General features: G+C 46.2%; 1 protein-coding gene across 13 annotated transcripts in view; it reads left to right on the top strand.

Annotated features, from left to right (window-relative positions):
• The window catches only part of LOC144597829 (tripartite motif-containing protein 2), a 130,809-nt gene that overhangs the window by 104,593 nt on the left and 5,921 nt on the right, over positions 1-20,295 (top strand). For 11 of the 13 annotated variants that reach the window (XM_078407494.1, XM_078407531.1, XM_078407541.1 and 8 more), the window contains 3 exons: positions 1,182-1,285; positions 6,401-6,568; positions 9,890-10,070. In XM_078407494.1, coding sequence (XP_078263620.1) covers positions 1,182-1,285; positions 6,401-6,568; positions 9,890-10,070 — 453 coding nt within the window. The remainder of the gene's footprint in view (positions 1-1,181; positions 1,286-6,400; positions 6,569-9,889; positions 10,071-20,295) is intronic. The other 2 variants (XM_078407563.1, XM_078407580.1) reach the window with 1 other exon arrangement.

The raw sequence follows: 20,295 nt of genomic DNA, 5'->3' as shown, positions 1-20,295 counted from the left end.
AAAGATGTGCAGGGTTGAAGGCATGCTGGCTTCTGTCAAATATCCCTTGTGAGTAGGGTAGAACTATTTGGGGTGTGGCGCAGCGGTAGAGTTCTGCCTGACAGTGAACGCAGCGCCAGAGACCCGGGTTCCATCCCGACTACGGGTGCTGTCTGTATGGAGTTTGTACGTTCTCCCCGTGACCTGCGTGGGTTTTCTCCGAGATCTTCTGCTTCCTCCCACACTCCAAAGACGTACAGGTTTGTAGGTTGATTGGCTTGGTAAATGTAATAATTGTCCCTAGTTGCTGTCGGATAGTGTTAGTGTGCGGGGATCGCTGGTCGGCGCGGACCCGGTGGGCCGAAGGGCCTGTTTCCGCGCTGTGTCTCTGAACTAAATCTAAACTAAACTGACTTGAGGCTTCACCCGCCTATTCTCTTTTTATCGTTCTTATACAAATGAGCAACATGAGCTACTCTCCCATCCCCCGTGATCTTGCCCGTGGCTAGAGCAGATGCAAAGCCATTCTGTGGCCCCTTTTGTCCTTTCGAATTGCCCACTGCATTCTTTTCTTCTTACCTCATATTGCGCAAAGCCTGAAATCCCTCTAAAACTATCCTGTCCGTGTGCCATTTTGTTAGGCACATCTACAGCAAAGACAACAGAGCAGAGCAAGATCGACCACTCGACCCTAAAAACCGTAGTACGTCATGGCGCCATTTTAGTAGGCAGAAACATGCAGAAACATTTTAAAAGAAAAATAACAAAAATCTGTGAATTGATAGAAGAGATATATTCTGCATCATCACACATACTGTTCCCCCACAACACTGATTGCACTGCGAGAGGCATGACGAACGGGCGGTTTTGCTTACTAAAATGGCGGACGTCACGCTCCTTTGGGTACTACACTTCAGTATAGGCGATTTCGACGGAGTGGTTCATCTTGTTCCTCTAGTATCTTTGATCTACAGATTCATAAGAATAAATTTCCAATCCAGCGTCAGAAAAAATGGGGTTGAAGACTTCTTTATGACTTTGTGTGAAATTACAGTTGGGGGAGTCATTTGTAATACTCTTCTCCTTTCATTTGAATTTTACCACCACAAATATCCAATGGAAATTATATTGACAATCAGTTAAGATAACATTGAATGCCTTTCATTCCAAATAAGATTTCTCCACTATCTTCTTCCTTGCAGGCACCAAGGGAAGAAATAAAGGGGAATTTACCAATTTGCAGGGCGTGGCAACATCGACCACTGGAAAGGTCATGATTGCGGACAGCAACAATCAATGTGTGCAGGTAACAGGATACAATTTCAAGCCTTCCATCAACCCTCCTGAGCCTATGTCTTTTCTTAGTTCTGTGATTGTGTGATGCTTGACGATCACGCTAACCAACCTCCCTTCCATCGACTCCATTTACACCTCGCGCTGCCTCGGCAAGGCCAGCAGCACAATCAAGGACCAGTCGCACCCCGGCCACTCCCTCTTCTCCCCTCTCCCATCGGGCAAAAGCTATAGAGGTGTGGAAACGCACACCTCCAGATTCAGGGACAGTTTCTTCCCAGCTGTTATCAGGCAACTGAAACATCCCACCACAACCAGAGAGCAGTGCTGAACTACTATCTACCTCTTTGATGACCCTCGGACTATCCTTGATCGGACTTTGCTGGCTTTACCTTGCACTAAACGTTATTCCCTTATCATGTATCTGTACACTGTGAATGGCTCTGTTGTAATCATGTAAAGGTATCGCTCAGCTTCCAATGGGGTTCCGTTCTGAGAAACCCATCGTAAACCGTAAGTATTGTAAGTCAAAATGCGTTGTGATACGCGCGATCGTGTGGCCGGAAGCGAGCGGCGGCTTGCAACGATCACAAAGTCGAACTATCGCAAGTCGTAACATCATAAGCCGGGGAGCACCTGCATTGCCTTTCTGCTGACTGGGTAGCGTGCAACAAAAGCTTCTCATTGTACTTTGGTACACGTGACAATAAATTAAACTCTTCTCTTTTTTTTAACCTTTGTTGGCATTGTACTGTTAACATTTGCTGAACTGCTAAACCAGTACTACGCTTTCACATTTTCATTTGTCCATGATGCTAATTTAAAAAAAGGTGATATCTATTTATCTTGAAATTCGTCTCCACCAACATCACGGCTTAGCAATACTCAGATCAACAGAGAGTTGTGAATCTGTGGAATTCTCTACCTCAGAAGGCAGTGGAGGCCAATTCTCTGAATGCATTCAAGAGAGAGCTAGATAGAGCTCTTAAGGATAGCGGAATCAGGGGGTATGGGGAGAAGGCAGGAACGGGGTACTGATTGAGAATGATCAGCCATGATCACATTGAATGGCGGTGCTGGCTCGAAGGGCCGAATGGCCTCCTCCTGCACCTATTGTCTATTGTCTAACTCCCCCATCCCCCCCCAATCCACTCTCCATAGCCTCTGACCATTTTGCCCAATCCCCTCCCCACTCCCTTCATTAACCTGGCCACCATCTTTGATCTTCCAAGTCAAACAGGTTTTTGATCAGAACAACCTCCGCCATCTCCGAGACCCTTGTTTTGACAGCAGTTTTATCTCCAAGGAAATGCAGCACCTATTCCAGAGTCTTGGGTAGTCTTAGGCTACAGGATCCCATTTTCTCCAGCCCCCCTCCCCCTCCCCCTCCCATGAGGGGGAACAAAAGAGGAACCGGCATGGGGGAACCACCGTGTGGGGGGGGGAGAGAACAATGGCGTTCACTGCGTGGGGGAACTGCCGTGAGGGGAAGAGAAGAGAGGAGGACCCAGCATGGCGGAACTGCCGTGGGGTGGGGGAAGAGAACAGAGGAGGACCTGGCATAGGGGAACTGCCGTGGGGGGGTAAGAACAGAGAGGGACCCAGCATGGGGGAACTGCCGTGGGGGGGTGAGAACAATGGTGGACCCGGCGTGGGGGAACTGCCGTGAGGGGGGGGGGGGGGGGGCTGAGAACAGAGGGGGACCTAGCGTAGGGGAGAACAAAGAAGGACCTGAGGCTGAATATTTTTTATGCAAAACAAAGAATTTCACTGTGACCTGTCACGTATCATTAGAGTATTCAGTATCAGTACTCAGTGAGACTTGATTGAGGTGCTCAAACTCACAAGGGGCGCAGGTAGGCTAGGTAGACTTTAAATCTAATTTTCATGGCAAGGAAGATAATAGAAAAAAAATCTGACAGGATTAACTGCATTAGAAAAGGAATTGTTAATTTATTAATTTTCATTATATCCTGCCTCGTGCATTTTAAAAAAAAATCCAAAATGCAACAGTTTATTGACAAGGCAATGACAGGGCCATTGCATTTAAAGTAGTCCTCGTGGATTTTAGGAACACTTTTGACAAGGTCTCATGTGGGATAGTGGTTCAAAGATTAGTGCCCACTAGACAAAGTTGGGCCCAAACCTCTCCTGCATTGGTACAGCAACCTGTCCTCCCCCCCCTCCCCTCAACCCCCACCCCTCCCCTCTCCCTTCTCCCCCACTCCCCCCTCCCCTCCTTTTAAACTTTAAAATGTGAATAACTTAAAAAATATAACACCGATTTCAATAAAACTACTTGCATTATCACTAAAGTGACAATGGTGAGTAAGGTGGGCCTAAAATTGTCACGCTATCGTGTACCGTTTATGGCTGAAGTTCAGTCACAAACAAGGTAACAAACGACCGTTTTAGTATATAGATGTCACCCAGGGCAAATTGGCAGATGATATCCAAATTTGGCTTCACAATAGACAGCAGAGGGTGATTGCGACGTTATTGTTGTGATTGGTAACCTGTGGCCAGCAGCGATATATATACACAAGGATCAGTGCTGGGACCCATATTGTTACATACTTTAATGATTTAGATAGTAGATCAAGAGGCAGAATCGTTTGTTAGCATGTTTGTTGACGACAAAAATCGTATCTATCTCTGCTTTAAATATATCTACTGCCTTCTGTGGCAAATAATTCCACAGATTCACCACCCTCTGACTAAAGAAATTCCTCCTCATCTCCTTCCTAAAAGAACGTCCTTTAATTCTGAGGCTGTGACCTCTAGTCCTAGACTATCCCACTAGTGGAAACATCCACTCCATATCCACTCTATCCAAGCCTTTCACTATTCAGTATGTTTCAATGTGGTCAAATCCGGTTCATTACACAACACTAAATCCACAATTGCCTTCTCCCTAGTAGGCTGCACTACAAGCTGCTCTAAGAAACCATCTCGGAGGCACTCCACAAATTCCCTCTCTTGGGGTCCAGTACCGACCTGATTTTCCCAGTCTACCTGCATATTGAAATCCCCATTACTACCATGACATTGCCAACATGCCAAATGTATCTCCTGGTGTAACGTACCCTATATGCTGGCTACTGTTTGGGGGGCCTGTAAAGAACTCCCATTAGGGTCGTTTTACCCTTGCAGTTTCTCAGCTCTACCCACAAGGACTCTACATCTTCTGATCCTATGTCACCCCTTGCTCAGGACCGAGTTTCCTTCCTTACCAGCAGAGCTACCCCACCCCTTCTGCCTTACCTGTCTGTCTTCCCGATAGGACGTGTAACCTTGTGACTGGTGTACTGCTGCTGCTGTGGACTAGAATCATAGTCATAGAGTGTGATACAGCACGGAAACAGGCCCTTCGGTCCAACTTGCCCGCACTGGCCAACATGTCCCATCTACACTAGTCCCACCTGCCTGTGTTTGGCCCATATCCCTCTAAACCTGTCCTATCCGTGTACCTGTCTAAATGTTTCTTAAACGACTGTTGCATTAAGGCACATAAGACTTTGTGGATTTGTTCAATATGACATTGTTAGCCATAAATAAAATGGGATAAATATTGTAATTTTATATAATTGTGTTTGGTGATTTTCCTATAAAATGTCTCCTAACTGAGCACATAATGTTTTTGTGGAAACAAATGTCAAGTAGATTTTTAGATTTAGAGATATAGCGTGGAAACAGGCCCTTCGGCCCACCGGGTCCGCGCCGACCAGCGATCCCCACACATTAACACTATCCCACACACACTAGGGACAATTTTTTTTACATTTGCCCAGCCAATTAATCTACATACCTGTACTTCTTTGGAGTGTGGGAGGAAACCGAAGATCTCGGAGAAAACCCACGCAGGTCACGGGGAGAACGTACAAACTCCGTACAGACGGCGCCCGTAGTCAGGATCGAACCTGAGTCTCCGGCGCTGCATTCGCTGTAAGGCAGCAACTCTACCGCTGTGCCACCGTGCTGCCCGTACAACTTTTATGCTTCAATGTGTAGGAAAAATAACCTGCAGATGCTGGGGAAGAAGGGTCTCGACCCCTGAAACGCCACCCATTCCTTCTCTCCCGAGATGCTGCCTGTCCCGCTGAGTTACTCCGGCATTTTGTGACTACCTTATTACCCTTAAAAACTGTATATTGAACAATGTATATTTAAATCAGACAATGCTGGAGCAATGCAGCGGGACAGGCAGCATCTCTGGAGAGAAGGAATGGGTGACGTTTTAGGGTCGAGACCCTTCTTCAGAAACATCACCCATTCCTTCTCTCCAGACATGCTGCCTGTGCCGCCGAGCATTTTGTGTCCATCTTCGATTTGAACCAGCACCTGCAGCTCTTACTTACACAATATTTAAATCAGGTTCTTTTCCACATATTTAAACATTGCAAAGATTTTCTGAAGCTGATCTTGACACTCTTGTTCGATCCTTCATGCCTGATGGTTTACTTCAGGTTAGCAAGTAAACATAACATCTCCCAGAATAGTGGATTACGAATGTGCTCTGTGAAATGGGCTTTCATTGGTGCACTGGTACAGTCCCACTTTGAGGGTTCTTCACACAACCTGACTTCATTCGGTGTTATAGTCAATAGTCAAGTTTATTTGTCACATACACATAAATGTGCAGTGAAATGAAAGATTACCCACAGTCCAACAATAAGAGCAATAAAAATAAGCAATAACACACACCAAACCAACCCCAAACAAAAAGAAACATCCATCACAGTGAGTCTCCTCCAGTCCCCTCCTCACTGTAATGGAAGGCCACAATGTCTTTTCTCTTCCCCTGCCGTCTTCTCCCGCGGTCAGGCTGTTGTAGTTGCCACGTTCCAGGCCGCGCCGGACGGTGAAAGGTCCGCAGCGGGCCGACCCCAGCCCCGCGATCCGGTAGTAAATGCAGTAACTAAATGTGTAGGAAGAGTCTGAAGAAGGGTCTCGACCCGAAATGTCACCCATTCCTTCTCTCCCGAGATGCTGCCTGTCCTGCCGTGTTACTCCAGCATTTTGTGTCTACCTGCAGTAACTAAATGCTTATTTTTGTTTAGATACAATACAACATGGTGTTGATTCCAGCCAAAGCATTGTACAAGATGTCGTGAACTTTTATTTACAGATTTTCTCAAATGACGGCCAGTTTAAAAATCGTTTTGGTGTTCGTGGACGATCTCCTGGCCAACTCCAGCGTCCAACGGGTGTCGCTGTGCACCCAAGTGGCGATATTATCATTGCCGATTATGATAACAAGTGGGTGAGCATTTTCTCCTCCGATGGGAAATTCAAGGTGAGTGTGAACTATTTTTGTGGAAGCCAGTTGAATTGAAATGTTTGCCCATAAATCTGGATAGAATCTATACACTAAAACTCTCTGTTTGTTTGTTTGTTTGTTTGTTTGTTCCTGAACTACAGCCAAAACGGTACCCGATAGTCCGACAATTTTAGGCCCACCTTACTCACCGTCGTCCCTTTGGTGCTAATGGAAGAGGTTTCATTGAAATCAGTGTTATATTTTTTAAGTTATTCACATTTTAAAGTTTAAATCTATCTCCTAGGGAGGGAGGGGGGGGGAGGGAGGATGGGGTGGGGGGGAGGAGAGGGTGCTGCACCAATGCAGGAGAGGTTTGGCCCCAACGGGTCCACTTGGTCTAGAATTGGATAAATGTGCCGCATAGTAGAGGCAGAATAGAGGTGCATTTGTGAGGGTGCCAAAACTGAGAGGGACTCCCCACAACATGTACAGCTGACAGTGTATGTGGCTTCTGTGTGTAGGATCCCCAACAGTAATGATATCGGGGGTGGAATGAGCGGGGGAATAGAGGCTACATGTTTGCATATATATACATTGATCAAAACAAGTGGGCATTAATAGGGGAGAAGGAATGGGTGACGTTTCGGGTCGAGACCATTCTTCAGAAGAAGGGCCTCGACTCGTAACATCACCCATTCCTTCTCTCCGGAGATGCTGCCTGTCGCTGAGTTCAGGCTTCTGAACTCATAAACACATTTCAAATCATATATGTTGATTATTTTTAATATTGTCTTTTTACGTATTTTTAATATTGTCATGTTTTAAATCTTATTTATCCTTGGAATATTACTGCTGAGGTGACCCGTTGTCATCAAATACATTTCATTTTGTACCGTTGACCCTGTGCCAACCTACATATGACAAATAAAAAAAATTATTATTATTATTATATTTATTATTATTATTATTATTATTACTCCAGCTTTTTTAGTCTTATCTTCGGTTTAAACCAGCATCTGCAGTTCCTTCCTGCACAAATGAGCATTAATACTGTGCAGGCAAATTCCAGGACTGAATATAAAATGGTACAGGCCCATCAGTCTGTGCTGAACACAATGGCAAATTAGACTAGCCTCCTCTGTCTGCACATCATCCTCATTCATTAATTCCTCGCATATCCTTGCCGATCAAAATGTCCCTTAAGCGCCATTATCGTTTCTGCTTCCACCACCGACCTTGGCTGCGAATTCCAGAAACCCATCCCTCTCTGTGTTTGCCTCACCCATCCCCTTTAAACTTTCACTCTCCTATCTTAAAGCTATGCCCTCTAGCCTTTGACATTTCCACCCTGCTGGGGGGGAAGAGATTCTGACTGCCTAATTCACCTATGCTGCTCATTATTTATACACTTCTATTACTTCTCCCCTCAGCCTCCGATGCTCCAGAGAAAACACGTCCAAGTTTGTCCATGCTCTCTTTATTGCTAATACTCCCTAATGCAGGCAGAATTCTGGTAAACTTCTTTTAAAAAAAAACCTCTGCACCCTGTTCAAGGCCTCCACGGGGCGGCACAGTGTCACAGCGGTAGAGTTGCTGCCTTACAGCAAATGCAGCCCCTGATACATGGGCTCGATCCTGACTACGGGTGCCGTCCGTACGGAGTTTGTGCGTTCTCCCCCGTGACCTGCGTGGGTTTTCTCCGAGATCTTCGGTTTCCACCCACACTCCAAAGACGTACAGGCTTGTAGGCTAATTGGCTTGGCATAATTGTAAATTGTCCCTAGTGGGTGTAGGATAGTGTTAGTGTGCGGGGATCGCTGGTCGGTGCAGACCCGGTGGGCCGAAGGGCCTGTTTCTGTGCTGTATCTCTAAACATCCTTCCTGTAATGGGACAACTGGAACTGCACACAATACTCCAAATGTGGGCTAATAAGGTGTAAACCCTTTGTTTACTGCTCCATCTACTTGTATTGCAGAAGCATTGGGTAGAAGGTGAGTCAATCGCTGCAGGATATCCAACCCACAAAGATAGACTAGTGTGCAAAATGAAAGAACATGGATTGTGGGTAATATGGTTTAGTTTGGTTTAGAGATACAGCATTGGAAACAAACCCGAAACGGCAGCCATTCCTTCTCTCCAGAGACGCTGCCTGTCCTGCTGAGTTACTCCAGCTTTTTGTGACTTATCTTCTGCAGTTCCTTCCTACACATTTTGGAAGTGAAATTAGGACAAGCGGGTACCCAGTGAAGGAACTTCTTACACATGAATAGTAAGTTTATGGATGACACCAAAATAGGTGGAATAAATTTCTAAATTAAGTGATATCATCAAGGGACACAAGAAGATCCAAACTTCATCGAAGGTAGACACTAATGCTGGAGTAACTCAGCAGGTCAGGCAGCATCTCTGGAGAGAAGGAATGGGTGACGTTTCGGGTCCAGACCCTTCTTCTGAAGTCTGAGTCTGAAGAAGGGTCTCGACCCAAAACGTCACCCATTCCTTCTCTCCGGAGATGCTGCCTGACCCGCCGAGTTACTCCAGCACTCTGTGTCCATGTTCTCCAGAGATGCTGCCTGACCCGCTGAGTTACTCCAGCACTCTGTGTCCATGTTCTCCAGAGATGCTGCCTGACCCGCTGAGTTACTCCAGCACTCTGTGTCCATGTTCTCCAGAGATGCTGCCTGACCCGCTGAGTTACTCCAGCACTCTGTGTCCATGTTCTCCAGAGATGCTGCCTGACCCGCTGAGTTACTCCAGCCTTTGTGTCTACCTTCGATTTAAACCTGCATCTGCAGTTTTTTTTCCTTAACATCCAAACTTCATCGATCATTGCAGCAGGTACTCACATTTATCCTCATATCTGCAAGAAGTGTAGAGATCTTCTCCATCCATTTGGCTGAGAATATAATGCAAGCTAAAATATTTGAATAGACGATAGACAATAGATGCAGGAGGAGGCCATTCGGCCCTTCGAGCCAGCACCGCCATTCAATGTGATCATGGCTGATCATTCTCAATCAGTACCCCGTTCCTGCCTACTCCCCATACCCCCTGACTCCGCTATCCTTAAGAGCTCTATCTAGCTCTCTCTTGAATGCATTCAGAGAACTGGCCTCCACTGCCTTCTGAGGCAGAGAATTCCACAGATTCACAACTCTCTGACCGGAAAAGTTTTTCCTCATCTCCGTTCTAAATTGCCTACCCCTTATTCTTAAACTGTGGCCCCTGGTTCTGGACTCCCCCAACATTGGGAACATGTTTCCTGCCTCTAACGTGTCCAACCCCTTAATAATCTTGTATGTTTCGATAAGATCTCCTCTCATCCTTCTAAATTCCAGTGTATTCTATCCCAACAGGTCAAACTAGGCTCTGGGAAGCTTTTGGGACCGAAAGGGGTGGCGGTGGATCGTAATGGCCATATAATTGTGGTGGACAACAAGGCATGCTGTGTCTTCATCTTTCAGCCTAATGGGAAGCTGGTCACAAAGTTTGGTAACCGAGGAAATGGTGACAAGCAGTTTGCAGGTACACTCGATGGTAATACTTGGACCCCATTTCTTGCCTCTTCTACACACACCTTTGCATGAAAACGGCATACCTGAAAACCTTTTGGATGAATTGCACATTGCCTGTCCTGATCTCAACTCACAGGACATACGAATGATTTCCACCGCATCGTTGTAAATGGTTTATGTGCGAGAGTTATCGATCCAAGAAAAGGCAGAAGCTGACAGAATGTCTGCAAACATTCAGAAAACAGTCTTCTGGAGAGCAGATGGGGGGGGGGGGGGGGGGGGGGGGGCTGTCTCAATTTGGAGTTCAAATGTACTACTAGGTCGACTGTACATTTTGTCTTGTCCTAAGGTGAACACGGCATGAATCCTTTAAACTTGTTTGCAAATTGTTCAGATTGTGCTTTCATGTAGTAGGATCTTCCATCACCATAACCAGGACAAGTATTCTGTAAGGATGAAAGTAGACAAGGGAGAGTTAAGAGCCTGTCCCACTTAGGTGATTTTAAGGCGACTGCCGGCGACTAGGCTGTGGCTGAACGTTTGCCGGGGTGTCACGGGCATGATCATGAGGAGTCTTGAATGAATCGTAGCGGATCTCGGCGCGTTGCGGAAAAAAATTCCTGATAGAAATTTCTGGACGACAGCTGGCTTGTCGCCAGGTATCGTAGCTTATTGCGGGCGCTGTCTGTCGCACGCTGTCCCCAGGTTTGCTAGGTTGTCGCAGATGCGTTTAGAAGCACGTGATATTAAATTAAGAAAAGGCATTTGAAGATACCAGAAGATAGTTTTGTTTAACCAATTTATTTACCGTCAGGACATTTGACAGGTAGATTGGAGGCGACAGTTTGACGGTCAGGTAAGCGTGGGAATTTTGCGAAGTTTCCGAAGACGGTGTAATCTCTTAGCCAGATGCTAGTTTCACAAAAAAAGTCACCTGTATCGACCTGACTCGGCATTGTCGTGGTCATTGTCGTGGTCATTGTCGTGGTCATTGTCGCGGTCATTGTCGTGGTCATTGTCGTGGGGTAAAAGAAAATGTCGGCGATCTGCCACGACTTTGACAGTCGCCGGCAGTCGCCTTAAAAATCGCGTAACTGGGACAGGCCCTTAAGGTTTAGCAGTTTTCAGGAGAGAGTTAGATTTAGCTGTTTTCAAGAGAGAGTTGGATTTAGCTCTTAGGGCTAATGGAATCAAGAGATCTGGGGAAAAGGCAGGAACGGGGCACTGATTTTTGATGATCAGCCATGATCATATTACACTGCAGCAATGCTGTAATATCCTTGTCTTCCTTGAATCAGACGTTCCGTTCACTCTTTGTCTCATTCCCCAACTCTGCAATTTAAAATATTTGTCTTTTCTCAATGTACTGAAAGGTTAACGATGGTGACGTTTTGTCTCTGCATACGCTGCCTAAACTGCTGAGTTGTTACATCAGTGTGTGTACGGGACACTGTTATATATGATGAAGTAAACAGTTGTCTTACTTCTGTGCTTGATCATTGGTATGGGATTTCCAAAAGGTCTATTTGCATGTTGGATTTGTAGTCCGTAAGGCAACTGCGATGTGAGCATTCACTTCTAGAATATAAAAGACAGGGTGTATTCCTGAGGTTTTATAAGGCACTGGTCAGACTGCATTTGGAGTATTGTGAGCATTTTTGGGGAGGGAGGTGTTGGCTTTGGAGAGGGTCCAGAGGAGGTTTATGAGAATGATCCCGGGAACGATTGGGTCAAACGTTTGAGCTCAACTGGAGCTCGCTGGAGTTTACAAATATGAGGGGGGAACCTTTTTGAAGCGATGAATGGTGATAAGCCTGGATAGAGAGGACGTTTCCACTAGTAACATAGAAAATAGGTGCAGGAGTAGGCCATTCGGCCCTTCGAGCCAGCACCGCCATTCAATATGATCATGGCTGATCATCCAGCTCAGTATCCCGTACCTGCCTTCTCTCCATACCCCCTGACCCCTTTAGCCACAAGGGCCACATCTAACTCCCTCTTAAATATAGCCAATGAACTGGCCTCAACTACCTTCTGTGGAAGAGAATTCCACAGACTCATCACTCTCTGTGTGAAAAAAAACTTTCTCATCTCGGTCCTAAAAGGCTTCCCCCTTATCCTTAAGCTGTGACCCCTGGTTCTGGACTTCCCCAACATCGGGAACAATCTTCCTGCATCTAGCCTGTCCAGCCCCTTAAGAATTTTGTAAGTTTCTATAAGATCCCCTTAGTGGGAGAATCTAGGACCAGAGGGCACAGCCTTGGTATGAAAGGGTGTATCTTCAGGAAGGAGATGTGGAGGAATTTCTTTAGCCAGAGGGTGGTGAATCTGTGGAATTCCTTTACACAGGCAGCTGTGGAAGCCAAGCCATTGGGTATTTTTAAAGCAGAGATTGATAGGTGCTTGATTAGGAAGGGTGTCAAAGGTTACGGGGAGAAGGCAGAGAGGGAAAGATTGATCAGCCTTGATTGAATAGCAGAGTGAACTCAATGGGATGATTGGGATAATTCTGCAGCTCTGACTTGTGAACTTATGAACTTTTCCTTTGGCTTTTATTCACAAAATGCTGGAGTAACTCAGCAGGTCAGGCAGCATCTCAGGAGAGAAGGAATGGGCGACGTTTCGGGTCGAGACCCTTCTTCAGACTGATGTCAGGGGAGGGGGCGGGACAAAGGAAGAATATAGGTGGAGACAGGAAGACAGAGGGAGAACTGGGAAGGGGGAGGGGAAGAGAGGGACAGAGGAACTATCTAAAGTTGGAGAAGTCAATGTTCATACTGCTGGGCTGCAAACTGCCCAGGCGAAATATGAGGTGCTGTTCCTCCAATTTCCGGTGGGCCTTACTATGGCACTGGAGGAGGCCCATGACAGAAAGGTCAGACTGGGAGTGGGAGGGGGAGTTGAAGTGCTCAGCCACTGGGAGATCAGATTGGTTAATGCGGACCAAGCGCAGGTGTTGAGCGAAGCGATCGCCGAGCCTGCGTTTAGTTTCGCCGATGTAAAGAAGTTGACATCTGGAGCAGCAGATGCAATAGATGAGGTTGGAGGAGGTGCAGGTGAACTTCTGTCTCACCTGGAAAGACTGTTTGGGTCCTTGGATGGAGTCGAGGGGGGAGGTAAAGGGACAGGTGTTGCATCTCCTGCGTTTGCGGGAAGAGTCCCTTCCCCTCCCCCTTCCCAGATCTCCCTCTATCTTCCTGTCTCCACTTATATCCTTCCTTTGTCCCGCCCCCCTGACATCAGTCTGAAGAAGGGTCTCGACCCGAAACGTCACCCATTCCTTCTCTCCTGAGATGCTGCCTGACCCGCTGAGTTACTCCAACATTTTGTGAATAAATACCTTCGATTTGTACCAGCATCTGCAGTTATTTTCTTACATTTCCTTTGGCTTTGATGCTCACCTCACCAGAATACACTCCCTAGAATTCTATGATGCTCACAAGCATCTTCCATTCGAGGTCCATGCTATCTCTTAGTGTATTTGCTTGTGATGATCAGTGTTGCTCCGGTTTCCGTTTGGGTGTTGCTGTGTTAGGATGTTCCTAACCTTGTTTCGGCTTTGCAGATGCATTAATCATTCACACTCTGATAAGACCATTTTTCAGGTGTGTACCTGTGTCAGAATTTGCTCATCAGTACTTGGTATCTTCAACGCCTTTGTGTTTGTTTCACATTCATGTTGAAAGTACTGTTCATAACATGAATAACTATGGATTGAGCTGCATCTTGAGTTCATTTTAATGTTGATGCCATGACCACTTAATTTTCAAATGCAATGAATATAACATCTGCCGACTCTTTCGGAAATTCTAAGTCAATGACATCCATGAGCATTTCTTGATGTCAGTCAGCATTATTTTAAGTGTAGGATTACTAACAATCTTTAGTTTAGCGATACAGCGTGGAAACAGGCCCTTCAGCCCACCGAGTCCGCACCAGCCAGCAATGCCCACACACTAACACTATCCTACACAAACTAGGGACGATTTTTATATTTACACCAAGCCAATTAACCTACAAACCTGTACGTCTTTGGAGTGTGGGAGGAAACCGAAGATCTCGGAGAAAACCCACGCGGTCACGGGGAGAACGTGCAAACTCCGTACAGACGGCGCCCGTAGTCGGGATGGAACCCGGGTCTCTGGCGCTGTGAGGCAGCTGCGTCACTGTGCCACCCTGTTCTGTAGCCACTCCTCGGATTGCATTTTCTGCTGTGAGCCTTCATCTTCTGTCTAGTGTGGTGCAATTTGAAACTTTAAGCAGTTTCTTCATATTTCTTTCAGTTTCCAAAATTCCCTGATCACCCATGAAGATGCCACTTTGCAGATTCTCAATCACTTTCCTTCCCCAGATAAATTAACTTCAACTGTTATAGAGATCCATGGTTATACAGTAAAGAAACAGGCCCAACTCATCCATGCTGTCCAACATGTCCATCAACTTTCACTAGAGAGTTGGGCAGTCACGGTGGCGCAGCGGTAGAGTTGCTGCCTTACAGCGAATGCAGCGCCGGAGACTCGGGTTCCATCCCGACTACGGGCGCCGTCTGTACGGAGTTTGTACGTTCTCCCCGTGACCTGCGTGGGTTTTCTCCGAGATCTTCGGTTTCCCCCCATACTCCAAAGACATGCAGGTTTGTAGGTTAATTGGCTTGGCAAATGTAAAAATTGTCCCTGGTGGGTATAGGATGGTGTTAATGTGCGGGGATCGCTGGTCGGCGCGGACACACGGTGGGCCGAAAGGGCCTATTACTGCGCTGTATCTCTAAACTAAACTAAACTGAAGGGGAACCAAAATCCTAAGGAAGGGTTAAACTAGATTGGCTGGGGAATAGGATTCAAAGCAGTAATGAGACAGGTGAAAAGCTGGAAGTTGACACAGAACACAATGACAGCGAGTTCAGTAGACAGGACAAGTAAGGGGCACTTTGGTTCAATTGACAATAGGTGCAGGAGGAGGCCATTCGGCCCTTCGAGCCAGCACCGCCATTCAATGTGATCATGGCTGATCAATCTCAATCAGTACCCCGTTCCTGCCTTCTCCCCAAACCCCCTGACTCCGCTATCCTTAAGAGCTCTATCTAGCTCTCTCTTGAATGCATTCAGAGAATTGGCCTCCACTGCCTTCTGAGGCAGAGAATTCCACAGATTCACAACTCTCTGAGTTTTTCCTCATCTCAGTTCTAAATGGCCTACCCCTTATTCTTAAACTGTGGCCTCTTGTTCTGGACTCCCCCAACATTGGGAACATGTTTCCTGCCTCTAACGTGTCCAACCCCTTAATAATCTTATATGTTTCGATAAGTTCGCCTCTCATCCTTCTAAATTCCAGTGTTTTATTAGGTCTAAAATAATTATGTTAAAGAACTGGTCCACAAATTAAAGTTCTAACATTGGTTATCAGTAGGCAAAGACATGGGAGGAACGTACAAAGGTTTTAACAGTGCAATGGTGAAAGTTCACGGTGTGCATGTTCCAGGCAGGCCTGAGTAAGGAACCAGGGATGGGAAGTAAAATTGAGTTTCTGGATCAATATAAAAGAGGCCTGGATCATGAATAGGCAGATGTTCAAGGATACAAATGGTCGCGACCTGAAACGTCACCCATTTCTTCTGTCCAGAGATGCTGCCTGACCTGCTGAGTTACTCCAGCATTTTGTGTCTACCAAGGATACTTAACACTTGAATATAAGGGATTGAGAAGCATAATTAAGAAGGAAATCAGTAGAGCTCAAAGGGGGCAGGTTTGACAAACAGGATTGAGAATCCGAAAAGATTTAAAAAATGTTTAAAAAAATGTAAAAAACCTTTATTGCCACCACACAAAGTACAGCGAAATTAAAGCAGTCCAGATGATGCAATCACACACAGCAGACAGTACAAAGGATAAACCTTTATCCATAACAAGCTAAACCTAATCTACTGAATTAAACAAACTGACCTCTAATACAATATAGACAAAACAATTATACGGTCAAGGCAGTGTACAGTGCAATCAAGACAGCAAGTTATTGCACAGCAATGAGAGCTAACATATTGCAAATGCATCGGTAGTGCCGTTTAAAAAAAAAAAAAAAGAGATAATGTAATTAAATATAAGGTGCGGTCGGGTGTAACATGTAATAAGTTTAGCAAATGTTAAGCAATATCATATCATATCATCATATCATATACATACAGCCGGAAACAGGCCTTTTCGGCCCTCCAAGTCCGTGCCGCCCAGTGATCCCCGTACATTAACACTATCCTACACCCACTAGGGACAATTTTTACATTTACCCAGCCAATTAACCTACATACCTGTACGTCTTTGGAGTGTGGGAGGAAACCGAAGATCTCGGAGAAAACCCACGCAGGTCACGGGGAGAACGTACAAACTCCTTACAGTGCAGCACCCGTAGTCAGGATCGAACCTGAGTCTCCGGCGCTGCATTCGCTGTAATATAATGCAGTAGGATGTAAACATGTATTAAATTGAGGCTTATGTTTTCTGACAAGTAACTGACAGTGTTCTGATCAGTTCCGTTCCTTCCATTCAGTTTTATGTGAATGTCGGGCAGTGTTCAGCTCACGTATGACGCTGGGGTAGAAGCTGTTCTTGAGTCTATTAGTCCGTGATGTAATGGACCTGAACCGTCTACCAGAGGGCAGCAGTTGGAGCAGCTGATGACTAGGGTGCATTAGGGTTAGGGTTATATATATATTATTCCCCAATATATTATAAGGGAAGCCAGTGTAACCAGAGTGAAGCCCAAGGAACTGCAATTGCTGGAATCTTCAACAAAACACCGTGATGGAGTAGTTCAGCAGCACTCAAGGGAACTAAAAGTGTTTCAAAGATTCACAGCACCCACAGCATTTTTATATTCTCACAACACAATGGTTACAATCGAAGGGAGACACAAAAGGCTGGAGTAACTCAGCGGGACAGGCAGAATCTCGGGAGAGACGGAATGGGTGACGTTTCGGGTCGAGACCCTTCTTCAGTCTCCTCAATGGTTACATGTGGATTCCATTTAAAAAAAAATAAAAAAATTCATCTTTGATCAATGTTTCTGTCACCATTCATCTTTGTCTTTCGCCAGAGTTGTCTTGAATCTTATGTTTCCTCTTATTTTGCAAACCACTCTCCCATTTATCCTGCAATTGGACGCAACAAAATACACTATTTCCCTGAGCCGTTACATTGCCCTCTGCATAGTTGACAAGCTCCAGTGTTTATTTTAACTAAACGGGCTGTGTTGTGGAACCCAAACACCATGATAAATCTATGTGTTGTCTCATTGACATCCTTCAGTTCCCAATGTTGACCATTTTTCCCACCCTGCTTTCCTCCCCTCTCCCACCCCCCTCCCAGCATGTAAGATCTGGGGTTAAAAGTCATAAAGAATAGGAGTGGAATTAGGCCACTCGGCCCATCAAGTCTACTCCGCCATTCAATCATGGCTGATCTATCTCTCCCTCCTAACCCCTTTCTCCTGCCTTAGCCCTGTAACCTCTGACACCTGTTCCCTTGTGCCTTCCCAGTCAGCTGTTCAATCAGGGCCAGCTTGTATATGATTGTAATTCAGATTTGGAGAGTCAAGCAAATATCGCTTCTGTTACACCCCTGATTTTTTTTCCTCCCCTCTATCTGCACTTCCTGTGCATAGTTTAAACACTGGGAGAAATTTGGCATCGGGCTAAACAAATTTATCATCGGGCTAAACAAATTTGTCATAGGGCTAAACAAATTTGTCATAGGGCTAAGCAAATTTGTCATAGGGCTAAAGAAATTTGTCATAGGGCTAAACAAATTTGTCATCAGGCTAAAGAAATTTGTCATTGGGCTAAACAAATACTTATTAAACACATTATAAACTATTTGGCATCTTCGTACTATTCAAAATTTCCTACATCAGTCCTTAATAAATATTTTTCCTCTGTTTTAACTACGGGGAAAGAAATGAACGTTAGGGGATTTGGGAAATCCAGTGAAGTAGTCCAACATGGCATAAGGTCTCATCACCACCATGTGACACCATCGTCAGGGAATTATGTCATTGTACTGCACAATCTCTTGAGGTCATGCCCTTGAGGGGCGGCACGGTGGCACAGTGGTTGAGCTACTGTCTTACAGCGCCAGAGACCCGGGTTCGATCCTGACTGCGGCTGCTTGTCTGTACGGAGTTTGTACATTCTTAAATACCACTAATTTCCATCCTTCTCTTAAATATACTTGGACCGTCTCCGACATCTCCCTACCGTTTCTGGACCTCACCATCTCCATCACAGGAGACAGACTGACATCTACTATAAACCCACTGACTCGCACAGCTATCTGGACTACACTTCTTCCCACCCTATCTCCTGCAAAAAGTCTATCCCCTACTCCCAATTCCTCCGTCTACGCCGCATCTGCGCCCGGGATGAGGTGTTTCACACTAGGGCATCAGAGATGTCCTCATTCTTCAGGAAACGGGGCTTCCCCTCTTCCATTATAGGTGAGGCTCTCACTAGGGTCTCTTCTACATCCCGCAGCTCCGCTCTTGCTCCCCCTCCCCCCCATTCGTAACAAGGACAGAATCCCCCTCGATCTCACCTTCCACCCCACCAGCCAGCGGATCCAACAAATCATCCTCCAACATTTCCCTCACCTACAACGGGACCCCACTACTGGCCACATCTTCCCATCCCCTCCCCTTTCTGCTTTCCGCAGAGACCGTTCCCTCCGTAACTCCATGGTCCACTCATCCCTTCCTACCCAAACCACCCCATCCCCGAGCACTTTCCCTTGCAACCGCAGGAGATGCAACTCCTGTCCCTTTACCTCCCCCCACAACTCCATCCAAGGACCCAAACAGTCTTTCCAGGTGAGGCAGAGGTTCACCTGCACCTCCTCCAACCTCATCTATTGTATCTGCTGCTCTAGATGTCAACTTCTTTACATCGGCGAAACCAAACCCAGGCTCGGCGCCTCATATTTCGCTTGGGCAGCTTGCAGCCCAGCGGTTTGAACATTGACTTCTCTAACTTTGCCCCTCTCTGCCCCTCCCCTTCCCCTCCCCCTTCCCAGATCTCTCACTGTCTTCCTGTCTCCACCTATATCCTTCCTTTGTCCCGCACCCCCTGACATCAGTCTGAAGAAGGGTCTCGACCCGAAACGTCGCCCATTCCTTCTCTCCAGAGATGCTGCCTGACCTGCTGAGTTACTGCAGCATTTTGTGATACCTTCGATTTGTACCAGCATCTGCAGTTATTTTCCTACTCCGGGAGATCAGGTTGGTTAAGATGGACTGAGTGAATGTGTTGAACGAAACGATCGTCGGGCCTGCGTTTGGTCTCGCCGATGTAGAGAGGTTGACACCTGGAACAGCGGATACAGTAGATGAGGTTGGAGGAGGTGCAGGTGAACCTCTGTCTCACCTGGAAAGACTGTCGGGGTCCTTGGATGGAGTTGGGGAGGGAGGTAAAGAGACAGGTGTTGCATCTCCTGCGGTTGCAGGGGAAAGTACCTGGGGAGGGGGTGGTTTGGGTGGGAAGGGACGAGTGGACCAGGGAGTTTCGGAGGGAACGGTCTCTGCGGAACGCAGAAAGGGGAGGGGATGGGAAGATGTGGCCAGTGGTGGGGTCCCGTTGATGAAAATGTTGGAGGATAATATGTTGTATGTCACGGCTGATTGGGAGGAAGATGAGTACACTTATCTTTATTTACTAATAGCCTTATAATGAGGAGAAATTTCTTTAGTGATGAGGAGAAATTTCTTTAGTCAGAGGGTGGTGAATCTGTGGAATTATTTGCCACAGAAGGCTGTGGAGGCCAAGTCAGTGGATATTTTTAAGGCAGCGATAAATAGATTCTTGATTAGTGCGGGTGTCAGAAGTTATGGGGAGAAGGCAGGAGAATGGGGTTAGGAGGGAGAGATCGATCAGCCATGATTGAATGGCGGGGTAGACTTGATGGGCCAAATGGCCTAATTCTACTTCTATCACATGACCATATGAATGGCCACACTCTGAGACCACTGTACTCGTAGCTTGAAACTCAAGGCCACTTTTCTCATCAAGCTGCTCTGTTACACATTGCCACTTTGGACCTTAGGGACAATGCTTCCATTAAAGAACAGGTGTGCACACAGTGTTAAACTTCATGTGTCACTTGAGCTTTCTGATGCAGCCTGTATGTCCATTTCCTATCATTTTTACTACATGTGCTTCATATAACTTTGTCCTGTAATTTTTACCTCATTAGTTGTACAGGGACCTAGTG

Source organism: Rhinoraja longicauda, chromosome 1 (genome assembly GCF_053455715.1).
Source record: "Rhinoraja longicauda isolate Sanriku21f chromosome 1, sRhiLon1.1, whole genome shotgun sequence".
NCBI classification, from domain to species: Eukaryota; Metazoa; Chordata; class Chondrichthyes; order Rajiformes; family Arhynchobatidae; genus Rhinoraja; species Rhinoraja longicauda.
The sequence above is the reverse complement of the archived record's forward strand: the minus strand, read 5'-3'. Positions and strand labels throughout refer to the sequence as shown.